Source organism: Callionymus lyra, chromosome 3 (assembly GCF_982586985.1).
Source record: "Callionymus lyra chromosome 3, fCalLyr1.hap1.1, whole genome shotgun sequence".
NCBI lineage: Eukaryota > Metazoa > Chordata > Actinopteri > Syngnathiformes > Callionymidae > Callionymus > Callionymus lyra.
Genome location: NC_141820.1, coordinates 21205493 through 21227703, shown reverse-complemented (window position 1 = coordinate 21227703; position 22211 = coordinate 21205493). Strand labels below are relative to the sequence as shown.

Sequence of the window (22211 nt, the reverse complement as noted above, 5' to 3'; positions counted from 1 at the left end):
TCAGCCGGTGACCCTTTTCTCTAAACTCTAACTTCTAAACTGGAAGTTTGGTGGGATTTCCTTACTGGAGTCCTCAAGGGCTGGTCTGCATCCAGTGCACGACACAAAGAATGTGGTTGAACATAAAACCCTCCGGCTGGGAAGTTTGTCGTTGTTTCTGCACTTCCTGGTCATGGAAAAACCCCTTTGATGACATCACACAGGTGAACTTATTTTGTCAAACATGCTGAGTGCAGGTGCGGCTGAGTGTATGTGTGTGTGTGTGTGTGTGTGTGTGTGTGTGTGTGTGTGTGTGTGTGTGTGTGTGTGTAATGTAGAAAGACTTGAGCTAAGAATTGCTGCTACAACAATAAACACCTGCTGTGGCTGTCAATCAAATGACTTTGTAGATCTCAGGGGGTTACAATTGTTGACCAGGCAGATAAGGTTGAACACTTGAAGGTTTGGTTGATTGAAATGGATTTTTATCATTTACAAAATCTTATCTTTTGCTTCATCTTGAACGTTGGACATGTAGGAATTGAAAGTGAAACTTAAAATAGCTTTGTGCATGTTTTGAATGAGCTCCCACAGTAAATGAATCCATCATGTTGTGACTCACTTTGTGTTATTAAATGACTCTCAAAGTAATGCCGCCGCTCCAACAGCTCCCTCTCAGTGAACTCAGCGTAACTCTTGACTCATGCTCGGGTGAACCCTGTCCGTGTTCAGGCCGTGGCACCGCAGAGATTCTGCGCCTCGAATAGAGGAAACGCTCACCACCAGTAAATGATCCATCAATAATGATATTGATTAATAAGTAACAGATTATTGTTGAGGTCAATTTTTCCCTCTTTCTTATTCTTGCTGGAACGGGCAAGAAAAACAATTTTGAACTCCCTCCAGTGGACCACGACTCAAACCAAATCTTTGCAGCAGAAACCTACATCAGTGTGTACTTTCTCAATTAGATGTGAAGAGAGTTGAAAATGATCAAGTACAATGATGTATTTTCTGCTCCAGCAGACGATCAGGCTAAAGTGGATTCTCGCCTGTCAATCATTTATAAACAACTGGATTTAAATAAATCATTTATTTTATTGAAATGTTTTGGGGATTTTTCTAAATCATTTGAGGATCATTGTGGATTTTTTTTTGTCTGGACATGTTTCCCTGTTCAACGTCTAACTTGAGTGTTGGTGATGTGAGCAGCTCAATAGTTTCTCCTGTGTTTCCATCAGGAGTTTATGAGCCTCAAACACCATAATGATGTCAGTTTGACATCTTGTTTCTTGGCTGACTAGCTTAAGCCGCTACTAACATGTGTTGCTGTGGCTGCTAACCTGTTGTGACTCAAGTCAAGAGTACATGAACTACTTGTTTTCACGTATATTGAAAGTAGAGCAGCAGGTCTATTTTTTTCCGCACCATGTTGAGTCATCAAGTGTTTTTGTTGGCGGAGACACGTCTGAGCAAAAAACACAACGTCTGCTTCCTCTTGTTCTCGGTTGTTTTATTTTGGATCTTCTGAAAGTTATGGTCGTTTAAGTCTCTTATAGTCGATTAATGTGCTTTTATCGATCATTAATTAAACGTTATTCAAGACACACTCACAACTACCGGGAACGAAGGACAGTTTATAAAAAAAGAGTCAAAAATCAAAAGTTGTTATCGTCAATTGTTACCTATTTGTCAACAATATAGATTTATCTCCACGCCCTGCTGGGTTGTTAATTCATTTAAACTATCTGCACTATTTAACATCAGTTGACAATTTTTATTTCATTTCTTAAAGAGTCGCTCTGTGTGTTTGTTGAACTTATTCTGAGATTGTTTCTTTTTTTTTTCGTCTATCTGAATCCAAAAACCTGATTCTTTCTGGTCTTGTTCACGAGTGAGAGAAAGTGGAGGGTTAAGCTTGACACACTGTGCAGCATCTTCAGTCTTAAGGCATCTGTTTGTCATGGTGAAAAAAAAAGAGCTGAGCAAAAGGCAACGGTTTAATCCCCGTCAGTGTCTGAAAGTGCAAGATTGTAGATCCAAACAGTCGAGACTCTCATGTAGACAGAGATTGAAGAGCTCAGTAATCCAGGGAGACTAGAATGCTGCTCCTAAACATTAATAAATGCCAGTAAAAGAGGCACCTTTTTAGTATGCCTGCTAGACCTGCACTAGAGAAGAGGCCCTGGGTCAGACCCAGTTTGAAGAGTTCATTTGCGAGTTAGCCTTTCAAAGGTCGCCAACCTTTTTGCAACTGAGAGCTGCTTCATTGGACCTGAGACCTGAAAAGTTTAATACAAACTTCCTAAACACTTGATGTCAAATAATTTTGAATTTGATATATTAACTTCTTATTTATGCGCCTTTTTAAAACCTTTTTATAGACTTCCAACTTTACTGTTTCTGTTGCAAATTGTGTGTCGTTTTCGATCTTCTTGTACTGGAGTTGTCAGGTGATTGGTCTATTTAATCATCTAGTTCTTGTTTTTTTTTTGCATGTTGACTTTTAGGACTTTATATAGAGTCAGAGAATTCTGACCCGCTCTAGTAGAAGAACTCACATTTCTCCGATCCTTAAATCTCTTCACTGGCTTCCAGTTTCTTTCAGGATCAACTTTAAAATTCTGGTTCTTACTTTCAGATCTATTCATGGTCAGACTCCTCCTTACATCACTGATCTGATCCAGCCTTACACCCCAGCTCGGGCTCTGAGGTCTGTGGATCAGAATCTACTGATGGTTCCTGAACACGCTTCAGGACCAAAGAAGAGAAATCCTTCCAGGCTGTTGCTCCTAAGCTTTGAAACGATCTTCCTCTCCCTCTGTGTTTGATGATCTACTGACTCCTTCAAGAAACATCTTAAGACTTTCTTATTTGTGCTTTTCCCTGATTTTCTGGGACTCCTGTGTTTGTCTTATGTGTCTTGATCTTTAGACATATATTTAACTGTGTATTGTTTTTGATTGTTCAAGCGCTTTGTGACCCTGGTCTAAGAAACGCTCTTTACAAATAATGATTACTTACTTACTATTTGATAACTAGCTTTGAATAGCGGAGAGAAAAAAAAAAACATTTCAGCGAATTTTGGGCCTTAAAATAACCGAAAGTAGCTACAATGATGGGAGTGATTATTATTTATTATTTTTTAAATATTAGATACATGTCATTGAAATTCTCTCAGACAAACATCTGAGCTCTCAACAAGAAACCTGCGTCAAAAACCGATTCGACCTGCTCATGTTTTGTGATTGATGTTGTAGTTCAGTCATTGAATGGAACGACAATAAATTCCTTACATTGAATGGAATCAGACAAAAGAACACAGTCAGCCCTGCTGGTGAAACTTAAAGTTGCAGCAACACTTGACGCCTTTAATGCAGCAGAACGACTAAAACTGAATCTGTTTAACTCTTAAAACAATACATGACTTTATGATAACACTTTTATACTGTTTTATCAATATTTTATCTGCCAGAATAATGAATTGAAATGATAAAAACTGAAGTTGCTTTTACAAGCAAAGAAAAACCATGTAGTACACATGCCAAGCCTGTATGTGGCGCTGTGATGTTGTCGTCAACTATGAAAAAGGGAAGCATTTCGAACACTGTTGTTTCTTTTATAATAGTCTGTGATTTGTTGAACTATAACATGATTTATAAGGTCTGTATGTGCTACATGACCTGATCACCACCAGAGGGCGCCAGGTTTGTCTGAATTTGAGATTCATGAACACACAAGAATGAAGGGGAAAAAAAGGCATTTGTGTTTCTTACATTTTATTATTGTCTTTTTCAAGTTCGTGCTGTAAACACCAGCGGCCGTAGCGACAATTTGTCGACGTTCAAATGAAACAAGTTCACAAATAATTTGCCAAAGAACCCTGGCTACTGCAATAACACCTGCGGCGTTGAACACTGTGATCAGTAAACAGATCCATAGTCATAAATAGTTATACTTCATGTATATAAATACTTTCTCCAATTAAATAGTCAAATAAATACGTATAAAATGCAGTTTAGAAAAGTGGTCGGGCGTGTTCACTGGGCGGCGGCGGCGGCGGCGGTGGGCTTGACAGTCAGAACGCAGGAGTCCTGCAGGTACGAGAACAGGATGTCGATCTCGCCCAGAGCCTTGAGGACGCCCTTTTCCCCGGGGAGCTGGGAAGTTAAACATGAGTTTCAATAATGAGTTATTATGAATGTAATCATCAAATATTAATGGAGGATTATATTATAATGAATAAAGGCTAAATATTGATGTTTATATTTCTGTTTTCATTCAAGACGTCCAGTACCTTGTCGAGCTTCTTGCGAAACTCCACGGCGTGATGATGGTTGTGATAGCGGGTCACGTTCTGCAGGAGAGAAAGTTCGGTGAGTCGCTTATCGTTTTAACCTTCTGTCACTCAGACCACAGACTCTCTTATCAGGCAGGATCTGACAAACCGCACACACACACACACACACTCGTGTCTAGCATGGATTTAAATCTCGTACACATCCGTGCGCCTTCAGGTTCTCGCTGACGACTTCCAGGTTGGTCTTCAGCCTCTGCATGTGACGCTGCTTGTCGTCGCGGTGACGCAGGACGTTGTGCAGGTAGAAGTCCAGGATGTTGGCGTGGAGGCAGCAGATCTGGAAGTCGTCCTGGCACGGAGGTCAAGGGGTCACAGGTCAGTTTTCTCACCCTCCTGGCTACCTACTGATGCATTCTAAGGGAAGTCGCTCACCTTCTCCATCTGGACTATGGGAATCGTGTTCAGTCGCAAGTCGGTGTCGTCGTGTTTCTGAGCCTTTTGAGCCTGAAAATAAAAGTGTTAAATATTATGATCATCAATATTTTGCTTCTATTTTAAGTATTTTCAAGAGAACATCAATGTCCTGGACTCACCTCCATCGAAATGTTCTTGATGGACAAGTACGTGTCCGTGTTACTCAGCGGACCGCTCATAGACTTGTTCACCGGCTTGGCGTCGGCCGGAGTCTGCCAGCCAATCAGAAGCAGCAGCAGAAGAGCGGCGGCGGCGGCGGTGGCGGGCCGGAGGAAGGAGCCGAGGGCGGTGGCGGAGACCATCATGGTTGCAGGTAGATCCGTTCGAGTTGCGAGTGTCGATTGCTGGAGTCAGAACCTGTCAGGTTGGTGATGAGGAGTCTGAGTCTGCTCCTCATCTTTATACAGCCTCCCTCCGCCCCCTCTGCAGAAATATAGGCCAGCCAAAAAACCCCACACACACACACACACATGTCAGTGCTGAGTACGTATAGTGTGTGTTTACTGTCACCAGAGAAAAAGGAAATTAAGCATCATAAGAATTATGAGGTATTTGCTTACCAATCAACTCTGTCGTCATCGTCGCTTCCTCGTCTTCCGCTGGATAAACTTCCCTCCAAATGTACGGCGGAACAGAACCGGTCCAGCAGGTTCCGACCGTCACAGACTCACCTCAGATCTCGGTGTTACAGTGAAAACATGCTTTCTACTTCCACATGTATGTCACCTTTTATACATACAAAGAAAATATATATATATTTTTTAAATAAAGCTCATAAAGGTACAATAAAACACTGCACATAGTTTGAAAAAGAGGTAGGAACGAAGTATTCTTCAGCTTTGTTACAACATGTTGCCATAGATTGCTATATTATTATTATTATTATTATAAATACATCATATATTAACATAATTGTACCTCAGTTCAAACCTAACCCGAACAAAAGGTTAATCTTCAACACGCATTTTAATGTAAATTAAAGTCATTATTTTCTGGAAAATAAAAATATATTTAAGAAGAGAATGCTTTAAAAATATAAATATATATATATATATAAAACAATTGAGTGTTGCATCAGCCAAATATTTACCATTTGATTATTATTATTATATTAATATTGATATTTTCATCATAGTCGAATATTCGTTATATCTTTTCGTCATCTGCAAATAAAAGTCCTTGAACATTTGGTAGGATCGAGGACAGAGCCTTGAGGTTCTCCACGTTGAATCTTTAGACTCTTTCATCCCTCGCTCCCCTTTTCAGACGAACCCAGAAGTGCAGCGTTCGCACACATCAACTACACGCAAGACATTGTGAGTCACGGAACAATAAAAAACTGATCTACTTTTCTGCCAGTTCCTCAAACGTATCACCTTTGAAGTGACGTCAAGCCAGAACCGCACAAAGACAAATTAGTCAGGAAGGCGTGAAGGGGAAGAACCGGCCTTTCCCCTGGAAAATTGAGTTTATTTGTCAAATAAGGAAAAACGCATAGAAAATATGATCGTTCTCTCAACTTGACTCTTTAAAATTTAAATTTGCGACAAAATAACTTAAGGAGGTGGAGAGTCCAGAGTTGACCAAGTCATTATATTTAACACTTTGACTTTAAAATGAACGAGTAAACTCCATATTTTTGATTAGAAAGATGATTTAACAACATCACACAACGTGTAAATAACAAATTGAAACTATTGGTTTGAAGTGTCGTCGACGTCTGGTGATGTCACTGCAGGAAATGAACCTTTAGTTAATTATGTCGTACGAATTTTCGTCAAATTTCCTCAAACGGAATGTGAGGAGGAACAATGAAGAGCCGAATTGTTGTTGACAATTATCTACACACACCTGTGTGTGTGTGTATGAACAGTAGCGGTGACGAAGGGGAAGTGATTTCCATGTTTGCTCTGACATCACACGATCAACAGTGAGGTAATATCCAATGAGGAAAAAGTTCCAACGTGCAGGAGCAGGTTAAAAATAGAACGTCCACGCTGCTCTTTACAAAATAGTTCCAGCTGATGACGACGTCACAGTTCCAGTTAATTACTTTTATTAATTGTTTCCCTTTTTTATGATCATTTACAGTATATGTTTTTATTTAACAAAACCAGTGCCACATAAACATCCACACAAACACACATCTGTGGCGAGCAGATGAATTTATCTTTACTCTGAGATCTTATCATTTATTTACAAACATTACAACATTTCTTATCTTCAAAATATACTGGGTGTTACGTGGTGTAGCTGCAGCTAGCACTGTTGTCGACTCGCTAAGCTAACATGCACACACTTAACATTTAAGTTGATCTTTTTTTTTAATGTGTTACGGGTTAGAAATGCTCGACAAAATGGACCTGATAGAAAATAGAACCCTGGCTCCTGCGAGGGTTTGACTGATGTCTTCGCTGTCACTAAAAGAAACAGTGTCTTTACACACAGGGTGGATGGACATAAATCATTTTTATTCTAGAAATGACACTTTTATTACAAGAGGGAGAAGAACATTCTTTTCATAATAAATTAAAATTCTGTTAAACATGGATATTAAAAAGTGTAAATGTACATAAACATGGTTAAATTATTTTAAATACACGTCGACGTTCTCTTGAAATGGCCTGAAAACCAACAAAAGCTCCACAGAAGGACGCTCATGTTGCAGAGGCAGCTGTTGAGACGATGAAGGCGTGAACACATGATTGATGGACGGATAAAAGGAGGAATGATAAAAGTGAGTGAATCCTCTTTTCACGGATGGATTCAGTAGGAAGACATGTTTGGTAGAAGGTCACAGGTTAATTGATGAAGGGATGAAAAGTGATAAAGTGATAGAAGTAGCTCGTGCAGTGAAGACAGGAAGTGGCATCATGAGTGGTTGATCGAGTCCATCTGTCACTTTCTATTGTTCAGTAGAAAGATTTATGAGTAACTTTCTTGAGTATATTCTTTTTTTCCAAGTATTTTGAAAATATAATTACATTTTTCACCACCAGGAAACTTCACAATCAATCCTTTTCTTTTGGTGTAAACTCTAAATGTTCATCAATCTTGTATTGTATTTTGAAAACTGATGGTTACTCTTGTGCTTCTCTGTCGTAGCTTTGTTTAATTATCAATTTAAAACTTTCATTATTGACCAGACGACGTTTCCAGAAAAATAAAGACAAGATTTAAAGTACAAATACAGTTCAGTGCCTTTAAAACTTTCATCCTGTTTAAAACCTAAAACTCTCACTACTTGATTACTTTGAATAACTCCAAGTCGAGTACAGACTTTATAACGTGTAAGGTACAATTATCTTATCTTCAATGAACATCTCAAGAAGAAACATTTCAACAGCATTTAACAAAAATCTTATCTTCATCTATATAAAGTATACACTTTAAATTATCTACATCAGACAAGATTTTACTTTTTCCACAAGAACTTTCTTATTTAAAGTTTCACATCCTCATGATCATCTCAATGAATCTTGGAACTAAAATAATGTTTGAAAAGACGTATCGTGACAATGGACTCGATCAACTCCTGTCATGACTCAGATCAGCACCGTCGGCCTCCATCACATCCTCTAAGGTCATGTGACTCACATCCTTCTGTGCGGATCAACTGCTCTTCACTTCATCTAAATACACTACATCTACCTATAAACATAAGTATTTGTTTATTAAAAAAGAAAACAATACGCTGGTCGTCATGGCGACGTGGCTCCGGGGATCTCAGCTCTTCCCCCAGAAGTCGAGCCTCCGCCTCTGAGCTCGCTCCAGGACGGCCGACGCCATCGAGCAGGAGGCGGCGGAGCGACACGACATCACTGACAGCCGGTCGTCTGGAGGCAGAAGAACACAAAACTTTGTTGACCCGGTTCAGGAGCAGTGCTGGACCACAATGTGACCCTAGAGGCCACTTCATGTACTGCGACCGTTATAAGGTCAATGAAAACATCCATCGATAGTACAAATGTAAACATGTCAAAACACAGTATTCGGAGCGCTACCTTCTTCAGAGCGGCGCCGCTCTCTCCACCTCAGGCCCAGGTCGCCGTTGTGCTGGAAGTCGGCGTGTCTCAGGCCTCCTCGGATGCCGTGCTGTGGCGGCGAGGTCAGAGGGGGCGGGGCTACGGGAGAATGGGAGGGATGCCGTTTGAGGAGAGTCCGGGACGGACTGCAGGAGGTTCTCTCGGGCAGGGCCTCGTCCGGAGACCCCTCGTCCGGGTCTCTCGGTGCTCCTACGAGAACAGCGCCGCCTGTTGGGCAGAAGGAGGAAAATTGGAAAATGTTCAGGAGAAGTCGGGGAAACTGCAGTGATGAGTTCGCTGAGAGGGAGTGAGGCGACAGAGAATTTTCCATTTGGAAAGTGATTTTGTTGGAGGGCTGGTCTGTCAGTATCTTGTCACATGTTTGAGAGTCACTTAGAAAACGGCAGGAAGACCACACGGCTGCTCTCTCCGATCAAAGTAGCTAAAAAAAGAGACTTGAACATAAAACTTGTCAACTATTGGAAAGTTTGTTTTCCCCTCATTTAGAAGTATTATTACACAGTCCACAACCAACATTGACATGTAATATGTAGCAGATATTTTAAGTATTATTAAGTTCTCTGGGAGAGTGTAAGAACACTGTCGTAGTGGAGCAGATCTAAAAGTGTGTAGTGGTGGAGATGACGAATAGGGAAGTGATTTGTTTGCTCTGTTGTGACATGATCAACAGAGAGATACAAATCAAGGAAGCAAAAACCTTGAAGAAGCAGGTGAAAGTTCCAGCTGAGGATGATGATGATTAAGGATGCAATGATCGGTCTTTTATGGCTCAGATACCAGTGTTTGAATATTAACCGTCTTGCTGATTTTGATATTGATTTGAAGCGTTTTACCAGCATTTTGAGAACATGAAGAAAATTCAATTGTAAACCTCGTTCACGCTTTAACCTGCGAAAAATAAAGAAGGTGTTTATACATTCTATATAAAACATTAAGATCATTAGGTGAACAGAAACAAAATTACTGAACTAAATAAAACGTATACTTTTGTAGGATAAAGATTATGACATTGTCATGTGACAGTTATTATTATTATAACATGCTCTAGGTGTTCAAAAGCATTTAAAAATAATGTTCATTTCAGCTTGTTTATTAGGTTAACAAGTCAAATAAAAGCAGTCTTTCCTGCTTCAAAATAAATGAGGGTAAATTAAAAACACACTCAAAATATAATTATATATAAGAACAAAGAGTGCGTCTGTGCGTGAGGGACCTGCTGCTGACTTCAGTTAATGAAGGAAGTTTGGACGACTTTCATTCATGATTGTAGTTTTAAACACATTTTTAATTCATAAAACGTTCAGTAAATACATATAAAGTCGTGACAGACACTAAGTCGTGCCTGATTTATTAAATGTCAATCAGAGTTTTCTGATCCTCAGACTTGGATCATCACCTGATATATGAACAACACGATCTCTCATCATGACCATGTTTTGAAGTTATTATTTTATAAAGTTGCTCTGAAATCTGGGCCAAAGAGAGGTAATGAGAGCGGAGTCCATTAAGACGTAATAATGGCTTCACTCTTCCAGCCAGCTGTGATCACGCCCTGCTTTGTTTATACAACAAGTCCCTTGGAGGTGGAGACTTCAAAGGATTGACGTGTTGTGACAAAGATTGATGTTTGACCAATCACAGCAGACTGGGTGTGGTTATGGTGAACATGATTTTATCTTTAGAAAAGCTATAGTTTTCAGTGGGCGGAGCTTAAGCACATTTTCTAATGTAAATATTTAAATGAAAAGAGAGTTTGTACAAACAGACACATACTGATGAGTACAATAGAGTCCAACATCTATTTAAGACACACATGAATCAACACATTAGTTAACATTAAAGTTAGCAAGTGAGGTGACTTTGTAATGACTTAAATAAACGTCTGTCATGTATTTTTTGAATCATTCATCATTGATCTTCCTGAAGTCATTTGATTTAGCAGAGTAGGTAGAAAAAGGATGATCAGAGTGATCAGTAGAAGTAGAACAGACAGACTTTGGGTCAGTACCAGTGGCAGGTGTGGTGATGTCATGGTGAGTTCTCTGGACCGGTCGAAGCTTCAGCTTTGGAGTCGTCATCCTTCCTTCTTCCCTGCAAACACACTCGACGTCACACTGATGTTTCACCCGCGTGAAGAAGACATGAAAACATACTCATCCGAGTCCTTTTCTTCTTGGTCTTCTCCCCAAGCATGGAGCGTCTCCGCCGGAGGACTCCGCTGGACAAGTGTTGGACTGCTCCGGTGTGTGGGACCTTCCCTGGAGGGCCGAGGACTGGAGGAGCTGGAAAGGCTGCGGGTGACATGGAGCAGACGTGAGTTTCTCTCTTGGGAACACCTCTCACACACACACACACACACCTGGCCAGGTCCAACGCTTCTACGCAGCAGGAGCTGTGGCTGAGGGAGGGGTCAGAGGTCAGACTTGGGGTGGAAGGTTGTGTGACAGAGGTGGCCGTGTCAGCAGGCTCCCACAGAGCGTTGTACTCCGACTTCAGCTGGTTCAAGTGGTCCCGGGAGAAGTTGATCCCCCACGCCCGTCGCCGATACAACATGGCCTTTTGCCTCAGCTCAGTCACCTGCAGCAGAGACACACGAACGTCCCACGAGGGATGTAAGAAAATATCCATACAACGATATATCGCAAGATTATTTTAACTATATTTAAAAACAATACATCATTAAGTGGTTTTTGGCAGCTAAAGGAACAATGAAGTACTGTGAGATACTGGTTATGACTGAGGATGAGAGGATACAGTCGACTCCAGCAGCTTCTTAAGCTGATGTTTGGACATATTTTAGTTTCAAAACAAATGAAAGCAGTTACGACTTCGTCAAGAGTCATGTGGTCTGTAGAAGCAACAACAGAATCAAGTACTCGGACAATACTACAAATATATCCTTGTTCCTACAGTATCACAATATATATAGTCTCGTTGTCCCTGTATTGTGATACGTATCGGTTCTACAGATTCTGGCTCTAGTCTCTAGTTAGCTTATGCAGTTATCTTATAACCAGTGTAAGTCAACTAACTTTTAATTACCAATTACTAACAAATACTTCTTTCAAAAGTAACCCTGTTACTTTAAGTTACTTTTTGCTTTCTGAATTATGAATACTTTTTTGTAAGGGAGGGACAAAGGCAAATTGTGCATGGTAGAAAGAAAAATACATTAAAATAATAAACAGTTGAATTAAAATAAATCTTGAACAAAGACTGTGTTACAGATTACAATGTTGCACAATAATGGGAACTGACAGGCGTTGAACACGGCAATTACAGGTTCTAACCCACAATCTTATGAATAACAAGAATAAGGAAGAGGCTGAAAGTGTAATTTGTTGACATTTAAAATCTACCGCTCTATGGAAAGCAGGTTGTTTGACATCAACAAACATTGTAGATGATTTGTTTCTGAAAGTTAGACTAGTATGGAAAAGGTGTTTAGATCCCTCACATGTTTCTGGACCCCTGAAGGTGCTAACTATGGTAGCAACGGATAAACTTGTTTGAGAAAGGTATAAAAAAAAGGCTTTTAAAAGATTAATAAATAAGAAGGTTAATATGTGGATGTGACTTCATAGGTTTTGGAACAACATTAAAACTTCAAAGCACTTCAGACGTGGACAAGTCGAGGCACGTCTTCTCATCTTCAGTAAACGCTTGTAACCATGGCGACACGTCACTCTGTGGTACTTCTGGTAACGGATGCAAAACCCTGCCCAGACCCTGGATGACCTCGATCCAGTTCTCACCTACACCACAGAGAGGGTCGAAGGTTAAACCTCAACAATCGAAGAAGGCAGAAGAAGCTCCTGTAGCTCAGCTTTGACCAAAGGTAGAGCGTTCTGAGAGCTGCAGACCACGACACAGGAAACCCAGTGATTCACTGAATCTTTAGCTCCTGGAAATCTGTCAATCAACACGACAACTCAACAGCAAACGTGTGTCCTTTTGAAACGTCAAACACCGAGAACTTATTCTTGATCTCATTTACTTTTTTAAAACTCATGAATACATTTTCAAATTAGTTTTACTGCATCTCAGTTTATATCTGTGAAGAAATCGTCGTCGATCCTCAGGCTTTCATGCGAATCTTTAGTAATAATAATAATAATAATAATACATTTATTTTATATGGCGCCTTTCAGGGCACTCAAGGTCGCCTAACAATCAGAAAACAATGCAAAAACACAATGAAAAACAAGTTTAAAAAGCACAGAGCTTGCAGCAGATTTTCAGTCCATTGGTGAGTATGCCTGTCTAAATAAATGAGTTTTAAGGTGGGATTTGAAGGTGAGAAGTGAGTCCATATTTCTGATGTCCGGGGGAAGGCTGTTCCAGAGGCGTGGGGCGGAGCGGCTGAAAGCTCGAGCCCCCATGGTGGACAGACGAGCAGGGGGGACGTGAAGGTTGATGGAGGAGGCGGATCTAAGTGACCGGGTGGGAATGTTGATGAGGTCAGACAGATATGGGGGGGCAAGGTTGTGTATGGCATTGAATGTATTGAGGAGGATCTTGTATTCAATACGGTGTTTGATAGGGAGCCAATGAAGTTGGTGCAGGATGGGGGTGATGTGACAGATGGCAGGGGTTTTGGTGACGATACGTGCAGCAGCGTTTTGGACCAGCTGGAGTTTATGGAGGAGTTTGTGGGGGAGACCAAACAGAAGGGAGTTGCAGTAATCCAGGCGTGAGGTGACCAGAGAATGGACCAGGATAGCGGTGCTGTTGGGGGTGAGTGACGGGCGGAGGCGGTTGATGTTCCGAAGGTGAAAGTAGGCGGACCGGATGGAGTTGTTGATATGGGTATGGAATGATAGGGTGCTATCGAGGACGACACCCAGACTCTTGACCTGAGGGGAGGGGGAAACTGAGGAGTTGTCAATGGAGAGGGTGAGACTGGGTTGCTTGGTGAGTGTGGATTTTGAGCCAATGAGGGCTATCTCTGTTTTGTTGCTGTTAAGTTTGAGAAAGTGGGAGGAGAACCAGGATTTGATTTCCTGTAGGCAGGCACAGAGGGAGGGGGGTGGGAGGGCGGATGAAGGTTTGGAGGAGACATAGAGCTGGGTGTCGTCTGCGTAGCAGTGAAAGTTAATGTTGTGTTTACGGAATATTTGACCGAGTGGGAGGAGATAGATAATGAATAGGATGGGGCCAAGGACAGAGCCCTGGGGAACACCGGAGGAGAGCGGGGAGGTATGGGATGAGAATGATTTTAACTGAATGAATTGAGTCCGGCCGAAGAGATAGGAATGGAACCAGTCTAGGGGAGTGTCGGATATGCCAATGGAGGCTAGTCGGTCGAGGAGGATGGAGTGGGAAATGGTGTCAAAGGCTGCTGTCAGGTCCAGGAGGATGAGGATGGATAAATGTCCAGAGTCAGCTGCCATCAGGAGGTCGTTAGTAATTTTTATGAGTGCTGTTTCTGTGCTGTGACGGGGGCGGAAACCGGATTGAAACTGTTCATAGAGGTTATTTTTGGAGAGGTGGGCCTGAATCTGTGATGAGACGACTTTTTCCAGAATTTTTGAGATGAATGGCAGGTTTGAGATGGGGCGGAGGTTAAAGGTTGAACCAGGTTTCTTCAGTAGAGGTGTAACAGCAGCAGATTTGAACTGGGATGGGACGGAATCAGAGGTGAGAGAGGAATGAATAATGGCTGTTATCAGGAGGAGTAGGGAGGTAAGGGAGGCTATCACCAGGGGGGATGGCAGGGGGTCAAGTTGGCAGGTAGATGGTTTGGAAGTCCGGATGAGTTTTGTTAAGTCAGTCGCTGAGGGGAGGTAAAAGCAGGAGAGAGGTACGGAGAGGGGGGGATTGGGAACAAAGGGGGGCGGATGACTAGACGTGTGAGTGGTCAGTTGCTGGTGAATGGTGGATATTTTGGAGTCAAAAAATGCCATTATGGAGTTACAGTGGTCAGTGGAGTAGAAGTGTAGTGGAAGGGAATCAGGGGGGCGGAGAGAGTTGTTGACCACTGAGAACAGGGCCCTGGTATTGCCAGCACTAGAACTGATGATGTCTGCAAAGTATTGGGATTTGGTAGATGAAATGGCATCTTTATAATGGAGGATGTGAGCATGGTGCATTTGTTTATGTATAGTGAGTCCAGTGCTATTGAAAAGACGCTCCAGCTGACGACCTTTGGCCTTTAGCTGGCGCAGATGGGAGGAGAACCAGGGGGCAGAGTGGGGGAATGAGACAGACCGGGTTTTAATAGGGGCAAGTGAGTTGAGCAGAGATTTGAGACCAAGATTGTACAACTCAACCAACTGATCCGGGGTGTATGGGGGGGTGTTAGTGGAGAGATTTTCAATGCCAGTTGTGAGGTCGGCTAGGTTGATATTTTTTATGTTACGGAAGGATATGACACGGGGTTGCTTGGTTTTGGACAGTGTTAGACATAGGTTAAATGAGACAAGTTTGTGGTCAGAAATGGGGAGGTCGGCAGCAGAGCAATTTTTAGGAGTGAAGCCTGAGCAGCAGACTAAGTCCAAGGTATGACCTTTACAGTGGGTGGGGAAATCAATATATTGTGTGAGACCAAAACTGTCCAGGCATGAGATGAAGTCCTTAGTAGATGCCAGATTGTTGTTGTCTAGATGAATATTTATGTCACCAAGCAAAATTATATTGGTAGTTTAGTAGGTTAGGAGCTCGTTGATGTGAGCCGAGTGTTACTGACGCTGCTCCAACTTACGTGATACAACTAGAGCAGTAACACAAACGTGTGCACGTGCAACACTGTGTCCAATTTCAATCTTTCATGTTTTTAGGTCAATAAAGCAACAAAGTATCTAGTCAGACATGAACTAGAGAAATCTTTTGCTCCAGATCCTCAATTTTGTTCACAAGTGAGGGGGATGAGGGATGCAGCGACTCTGCGCTGACAGACAAAATCTTGCATTTGTCATCCAACTCAAGAAATAAATACTAATAATGTCATTTATCTGAGACTTGGAGTAGAGCACAGTGTGTGTACTTTTGCATTTGCACATGTTGACTTTCACCATTAAGTGAGATTTAAACAAATGAACAACATGAAGATTTTTTAATGTAGTCACTAACGCGATGATCTTTCTAAAGAAAGTGGAGTATTAACAAGTCCATTTGAAAAGCAGTGACCTTCAGGTCATCTAATTCATTTAAGTGCTGAACGTGACGGTTAATAATCTGATCCAAATATGTTCAAAGATGTAGCACACGCTGTCAGCCTCCTGTAAGTTTGTCAGCAGCCGTTTGAAGTTTTCAGGTGAACTCTGATAAGCTGACTCCTCGATTCTTTAAATGTAGCACAGCCGGTCTCCTCCTCCCTTGCTGACAGGTTCCCCATCACTATTGGGAACCTCCCCACGTGACTAGTTTCCCTGAAGTCAACCTTTGTGGTTTCTCTGCCAGCAACCGGTGCTCTCGTTTCCATGGGTTACACACAGACACGCACATCTGAGGTGTGGGTCGTAAGACGGTAAGAGGTGGATGAAGAGGCGTAAGACGACGAGTCAACTTCTTGTGTGTCCAGTGGTCGGATACATGCTCACTAATGCATCCCTGCCTTGATCGAGCTAAAGGCTACAGTCAAGAATACAATTATAAAAAAAATGCACATTACTTGTATTGTCATTTATAGGGATGCTGTTTTTGATATCCGGGAAAATAAAATAAAACTAAATCTTTTTTTTATAATTGTTCTTTTCTGGTTTACAGTTCAATTTAGAGTGTGAAAAAATAAATAATTTCATTATTTATTTATTTATATTAACAATTAACATTGTGAATATCCATTGCATTTGTTCAATTTTGTGTTGCAATTTAACCTCAGGCTTCTACATGGCAGCAGTCATTAGTACCTCTACAGCCAAAGAATCAACGAAATCATGCAAAATCCTGTAGAGGACTGAGGACGAGAGGATACAGTCGACTCCAGCATCTTTTTAAAGCTGATGTTTGGACATATTTTGGTTTCAAAACAAATGAAAGCAGTTATAACTTTGTCAAGAGTCAAGTACTCGGACAATTCTACAAAGTATTTATACAAATATATCTTTGTTCCTATAGTATCACTATATATTGTATAGTTGTCCCTGTATCTTGATACTTATTGTATCGCCAGATTCTTGCCAATATACCCCCCTAGAAATGAATATTTGACGTGAAATGAGATGGATCACGCAGACTTGAAGTTCTGAATGATGATGAGTTCACTCAAGGTCATTTCCAACCAACTATTAATTTAATTTATATTCAAGTCACACCAAGAGGTGAAATTGACAGTCGATTTTTCCCTTATGTTGTCTCAGGGTCAAGGTGAACAACCTCCCTGGCTTCAAGAAATACATTTGCTGTGGTCTTTCATCTTGACCTAGAGACAACACAAGGGATACCACAAACACATTTGTTTTCGGGCCTCCAGGTGACCTTGACCTAGGAATAAACCAGGGTTAAATAATCATAAACTTACTATTTGGACTATTTCCTCCTCTGCTTCATAGATACAAACATTGTAGGTGGAGGTGAAGGTTTAACATTAAATATTTACTAATTATACTAAATATTTGTGAGATGTTTGCTGTACAATTCATTCAAAACTGAAATATCTTGTTTCTTATTTCCAACTTTTCTTTCTGTGTGGAGGTTTCTGCGACCTCACCTGAGGAGGGTCTCGGTCCGTGGTCTCTCCTCCTCCAGTCGTCCTGCAGGAAAGGAGAATGAAAGCGTGACTGATATTCTGTCCAAATCCTGCAGGACGGACATTTCTCGACAATCAACACAAACATGGTAACACACCTGTGTTTCCTCTGAGGAGGAGGAGCAGGTGCAGCATTTTCCTGATGGACTTGTTCAGGCTGCAGCCTCTTCGCCAACTCCTCTCTTCTTTTCTTCTTACTCTGCTGAATGAAGAGTTTAGCAAGTCTTTACGCCATCATTTCACTCTGTGAAGGGTTTCCTCATCACACAATATTGTATAATGTCTAACATTAATCACTACATTTTTTCCGCCTCCAAACAGTAGGAAATAAATCAACAAAAGTACCAAAAAAAAGGAAAAACATGCGAATCAATAAAAAATTAATAGTTCCAATGGAATGCTTACATATGTGGAATAACCGTATACGTATAATATTATTTCAATACTTCAATACTTCAATACAGAACCACAGAAGGGGTTTGTTTGTTTTTTTACTTTTGTTTAATATTTGTTGCTTCTTAAAATAAGTTAGGGAATATTGATGTTCTATTTAGTAAAAAAGTTATTGTACATCCTTTTTATTTTTAAGAAAGGTTAATAAATATTATTTGATTGGTATAGTTATGTTAATTCATTATTCTTATTTTTAAATTGTTGTTTTTCCATCATATTAATACTCTTTGCTCCTCTGACTTGACGGCCCATCACAACACTTACAGTATATCATTTCCCACTCATAGTCTCTCTGCTGTGTAGTCCAGAAAAGTTTATCTCATTTGTCCAATGTGTCCTTCACAGGATAAGAACGCCTCCGGTTTCTAATTTAAGGGGTTGTATAGTTTCTTGTAGCCAGAATGTTTGATTGGGGGGACTAGGATTTTTCCAGCTTAATAAAATAAGCTTTTGATAGAAAAGCAAACTTTACTCTTGTTTAGTGGACTGTTGTCCAAGTGGGCCTGTATACAGCAAATATAAGATCAGGATTAACAACAACATTAGATTTTTTAAAAATGGTCTAGAAATTTGATACATTTGGACGGAGCTCCACATTTGGTGGAGCAGAAAGGCAAAAGCTCGCTTGATCTTCCTGAGAACTTTTTACATACGTTCTCAGTCAAAGATAGGCCACGTTTGAGCTAACCTTACCGTAGAATAATGGACCGGATGTATGATTTTGAATGTTATTTCTGACACGAATGTATGCCTCATCTCACTCATGTTCTGTAAGAATCAAACGGCATCATTGTCTCAAGCTGATTTTAAAACCTCCAAGGACAGAGGAAAGATTTTGATGAAGCGGATTCATGCGTCATGTGAACCGATGAGACGTATGCACGCTGAGGTGACCATATAAGGACATCCTTCCCATTATGAAGCGTGAACTCTATAGCCTTCGACTTCAGTGGTGACCAGAAATCAAATTGCAAGTCCTAAGGTTACTCATAAACCTTGTGTGTGCCTCATTTGTGTGGATATTTTTAACAACACAACTTATCCTGCTATTAAAATACAATTAAAAATGACATTAAAAAATGATCTACCGCTTGAATGTGGAACAGGGGCGTGCGTTGGTGCTCCTGGTGTGGGCGGGGATGAGGGACAGTGTGCCGGGCTGCAGCAGGGAAGCTGCGCTGGTACTCTGTGTCCAGCTTGTCTGGTGCAGCAGCGCGGCTGCTGGAGAGCAGCACCTGCAACAGCGTCGACAAGTCTGTGTGACCAGCAGGTGTGCCGCCATCTGCTGGACACTTTTATTACTGCATTCCTCTGATACAAATGGCATGATAAATTGGACCCTTCTTAGAACATGATCATAACTTCTCCTACAATAATAACATCTCTCCTCTGACATCCTACCAGAACATTTACTTCACTAACATTCTAGCTACTTGGAAAAGGTCATTTTAAAGGCATTAAGTGGCAAAAAATATGCAGTTAAACACAATAAACCAGGCAAAAATTCGTAAATATAATATACCAGCGTACCTGCTCTGCGGTGAGTAAAGGTGAGGCAGGAGTTGCTGGTTTCTTCCAACTGAACTGTGTGTTATACTCTGTCTTCTGATGTCCCGACCTTTGACCTGCTGGCCTGTCTCTATCTCTCTGCCACAGATCATGATGAGCCTTCAGTTTCACGGTGCGAAAACATTTGTCAGTTTAATTGAAAAAAAGGAAAAATCTACTTCTTGGTTCGACTTGTACTCACAGTGGGGGGTTGCGTTTCATGTTTGGATGGACTGGGTATTTGTTTTGGGTGGTGGGGTATCACTGTAGAGGGGTCAACACAGCCTCAGAGTCAGACTCATTCAACTGAAATACTAAACAGTAGCACACTTTTTATATATTCTCTTCGCCCATTCCACCCAGCATGCACTCTCTTCCTCACCTCCCTTCAAGATCTTTAGTCATTCTCTACCGCTAAATCCCTTATCAAGGTAATGGCAGGCTTGGAGTCTATCCCAGCTACTCAGGGTGAGAGGCAAGCGGAACTCTAAAAAAGGCTCTCCAGTGTGACACATAGCAAAGGAACACAATAGTTCATGCTCACACCTACGGCTATATTTACATGGTATTTCAGGACCTGGTTTCTCTGCTCCATCGTCTGCAGTCAGATGTGATGCCTTGTCAGGTTGAGGTTCTGCCTCTGGTTCTGATCCGCATTCTGCTTTAACATCTGCTACAGCTTTTGATGTTGAACTTGCTCTGGCACAAGCTTCCACATCTGCTTTGGATGTACCTTCAGGCCCTTCTTTAGACCCAGTTTGGCTCTTAGAGGCAACTAAAACAGAACAGAAATCACGTTTACTTTTTTTAAACTTGTACAAGTTTACTGTTTTTATCGTGAAACGCTGTTGATTGTACTGGTTTGTCATGATTAAGACAATTTCAGAAAAAAACTTAACGTCATGCCATAACAATTATAATTTGGCTGTCTACCAGCAGGAGGCGCTGTTTGGAGAGTATTGTGCTCAGCCAGGGGATTCTGTGGCGCCGTTTGACAGTGCAGAAAGCTGACAGACCGAGGAGGACCACGAGGAACCAACCTCCTCCTTCGTCTCTGCAGTCTTGGTTCTCGGCTCATACCTGAGACACACGAGTCAGATTAAGAGACTTCGGCGATCACAGGTCAGTCAGCTGCAGGAGCCCTCAGAACTTAAATGATGGTCTCGACTGTTTTAGAAACGTTATTGATGTCGAAGATCCAGATTACATTGACTGATCTTGAGCTTTTGATTACGACTTTAATGAAAAAACAATTCTTGTTGTGTAATATCTAGAGGAAGGTCATTATTGAGTCAATTATTAAACAAACCCATCTGGTCGGACCGCAGACCGGCCAGTGGCGTGCAACGATCAGGAGATGCACTTCGAGAGCGATGGACCTTGAAGCTCCTCTGGTATTCACTCTGACTCTGAAACACACATGCAAAGATAAGGAAGGTTACAATTAAATGCTCTTTCAAGACATATTCCAGTATCTTATCTACATATTGTAAGTAAGTAAGTAATTTTTATTTATATAGCGCTTTTCCAGACCAGGGTCACAAAGCGCTTAAACAATCAAAACAATACTCGATAAAATATATACTTTAAAGGTCAAGATAAAGCTGATAACACAACAGGAGTTCCAGAAAATCAAGGAAAAGCCTGAACAAATTGAAACGTCTTAAGATGTTTCTTAAAGGAGTCAGTAGATCCATCAAGAAACAATCTTATTGATAGGTTTGTTAATTGGTAATAGGGGCGAGGCGATAAATGGTTCACGATTATTTGTTTTTTTTTTAGAAATCCTGGCAGAGACCCTGTTCGAGTGGACTCTCTCTCTATTTTTCTACACTTAGAGAACAATTTTCTTATATTATTATCCTTTTATTTTATTTTATTTAACTCGTTTTGTTGTTAGAGTTGGCTGATACATGTGACACTTTTTAAGCGCAATTTTCTTTTTTTAAATTATTATTCCATTTTATTTTATTGAACTTGTCATGTTGCTACTGTTATGATTATAATAACAAAAGAAAACTTTTCTGAAGAAAGTGTAGAAAACTTTATTACATTTAACTTATTTTGATGCTAGAGTGGACTGTTGTATTTTTTAACTTTTGTTGCGTGTAGAGTGCTCTTGCTTAAAGTTGTTTAAAGTCAATAAGATGTTACAATAATCATCTGAAAAATCTCTGAAAACACAGTGATTATGTAGATCACTCAGTTTGAAGTATGACAAAATGCTTAAGGAAAGTAAAGAAAACTACAGGTATATTCATATGCGTGCATTTATGATTGACAGGTGTGGTCGTGATGACGTAAAGTGCAGACGAATGATTAGCTCAGATTTAATGGTTAATTCTCAACAATAGTCGGATTAACTACAACAAGATTAAAACGCATTGTTACTCCGTGTAAAAAGAACCGAGAAAAGTCCTCAGTCTCGGTTCATGTTTTACTTTCATTTCGTGTGGAGAGTTTTCAAAGAAGTTGTTTTGCAGAGTAACGTCTGCGAAGCTAATATGCTACAATGCTAACACCTGACGCTCACCTTGAAGCGCAGCGTCATGGCGGACCGGAAGCCCAGTTAGATGAATCCCATGATGGTCAGAAGAATGGTTTGTCTTCTGCAGAGACGAAACGAAACCGAGCTGGTTCGGCTGCAAACCTGTTGCGCCTCAGTTTCCGGAACCAAGTGTCACCGTTGTCATGGCGGCGTCTTGCGCATGCGCAAAACGAA

The 22211-nt window shown here is 41.0% G+C and overlaps 2 protein-coding genes across 6 annotated transcripts; both read right to left on the bottom strand.

Annotated features, from left to right (window-relative positions):
• Positions 1-3772: 3772 nt before the first annotated feature.
• Positions 3773-5103, bottom strand: il22 (interleukin 22). The gene is made up of 5 exons (XM_087786985.1): positions 4873-5103; positions 4712-4783; positions 4479-4628; positions 4277-4336; positions 3773-4139 (listed from the first exon to the last, which is right to left on the bottom strand). The coding sequence occupies exons 1-5, from the start codon at positions 5056-5058 to the stop codon at positions 4020-4022; spliced, it is 588 nt and encodes a 195-aa protein (XP_087643111.1). The 5' UTR covers positions 5059-5103; the 3' UTR covers positions 3773-4019.
• A 1798-nt stretch (positions 5104-6901) lies between these two features.
• On the bottom strand, positions 6902-22161 carry saxo6 (stabilizer of axonemal microtubules 6). 5 transcript variants are annotated; one of them, XM_087786980.1, is made up of 14 exons: positions 22023-22161; positions 20799-20898; positions 20423-20569; positions 20040-20264; positions 19692-19753; positions 19472-19609; positions 19030-19176; positions 17587-17690; positions 17450-17492; positions 11159-11376; positions 10953-11090; positions 10808-10890; positions 8758-9006; positions 6902-8589 (listed from the first exon to the last, which is right to left on the bottom strand). In XM_087786980.1, exons 1-14 carry the CDS (start codon positions 22038-22040, stop codon positions 8480-8482), a joined length of 1782 nt encoding a protein of 593 aa, XP_087643106.1. In that variant the 5' UTR covers positions 22041-22161; the 3' UTR covers positions 6902-8479. The 5 variants fall into 5 exon arrangements, with proteins under 5 accessions (XP_087643106.1, XP_087643107.1, XP_087643108.1 ...); XM_087786981.1 differs by having other exon boundaries at positions 17587-17687; XM_087786982.1 differs by having other exon boundaries at positions 20052-20264.
• Between the last annotated feature and the right edge of the window lie 50 nt (positions 22162-22211).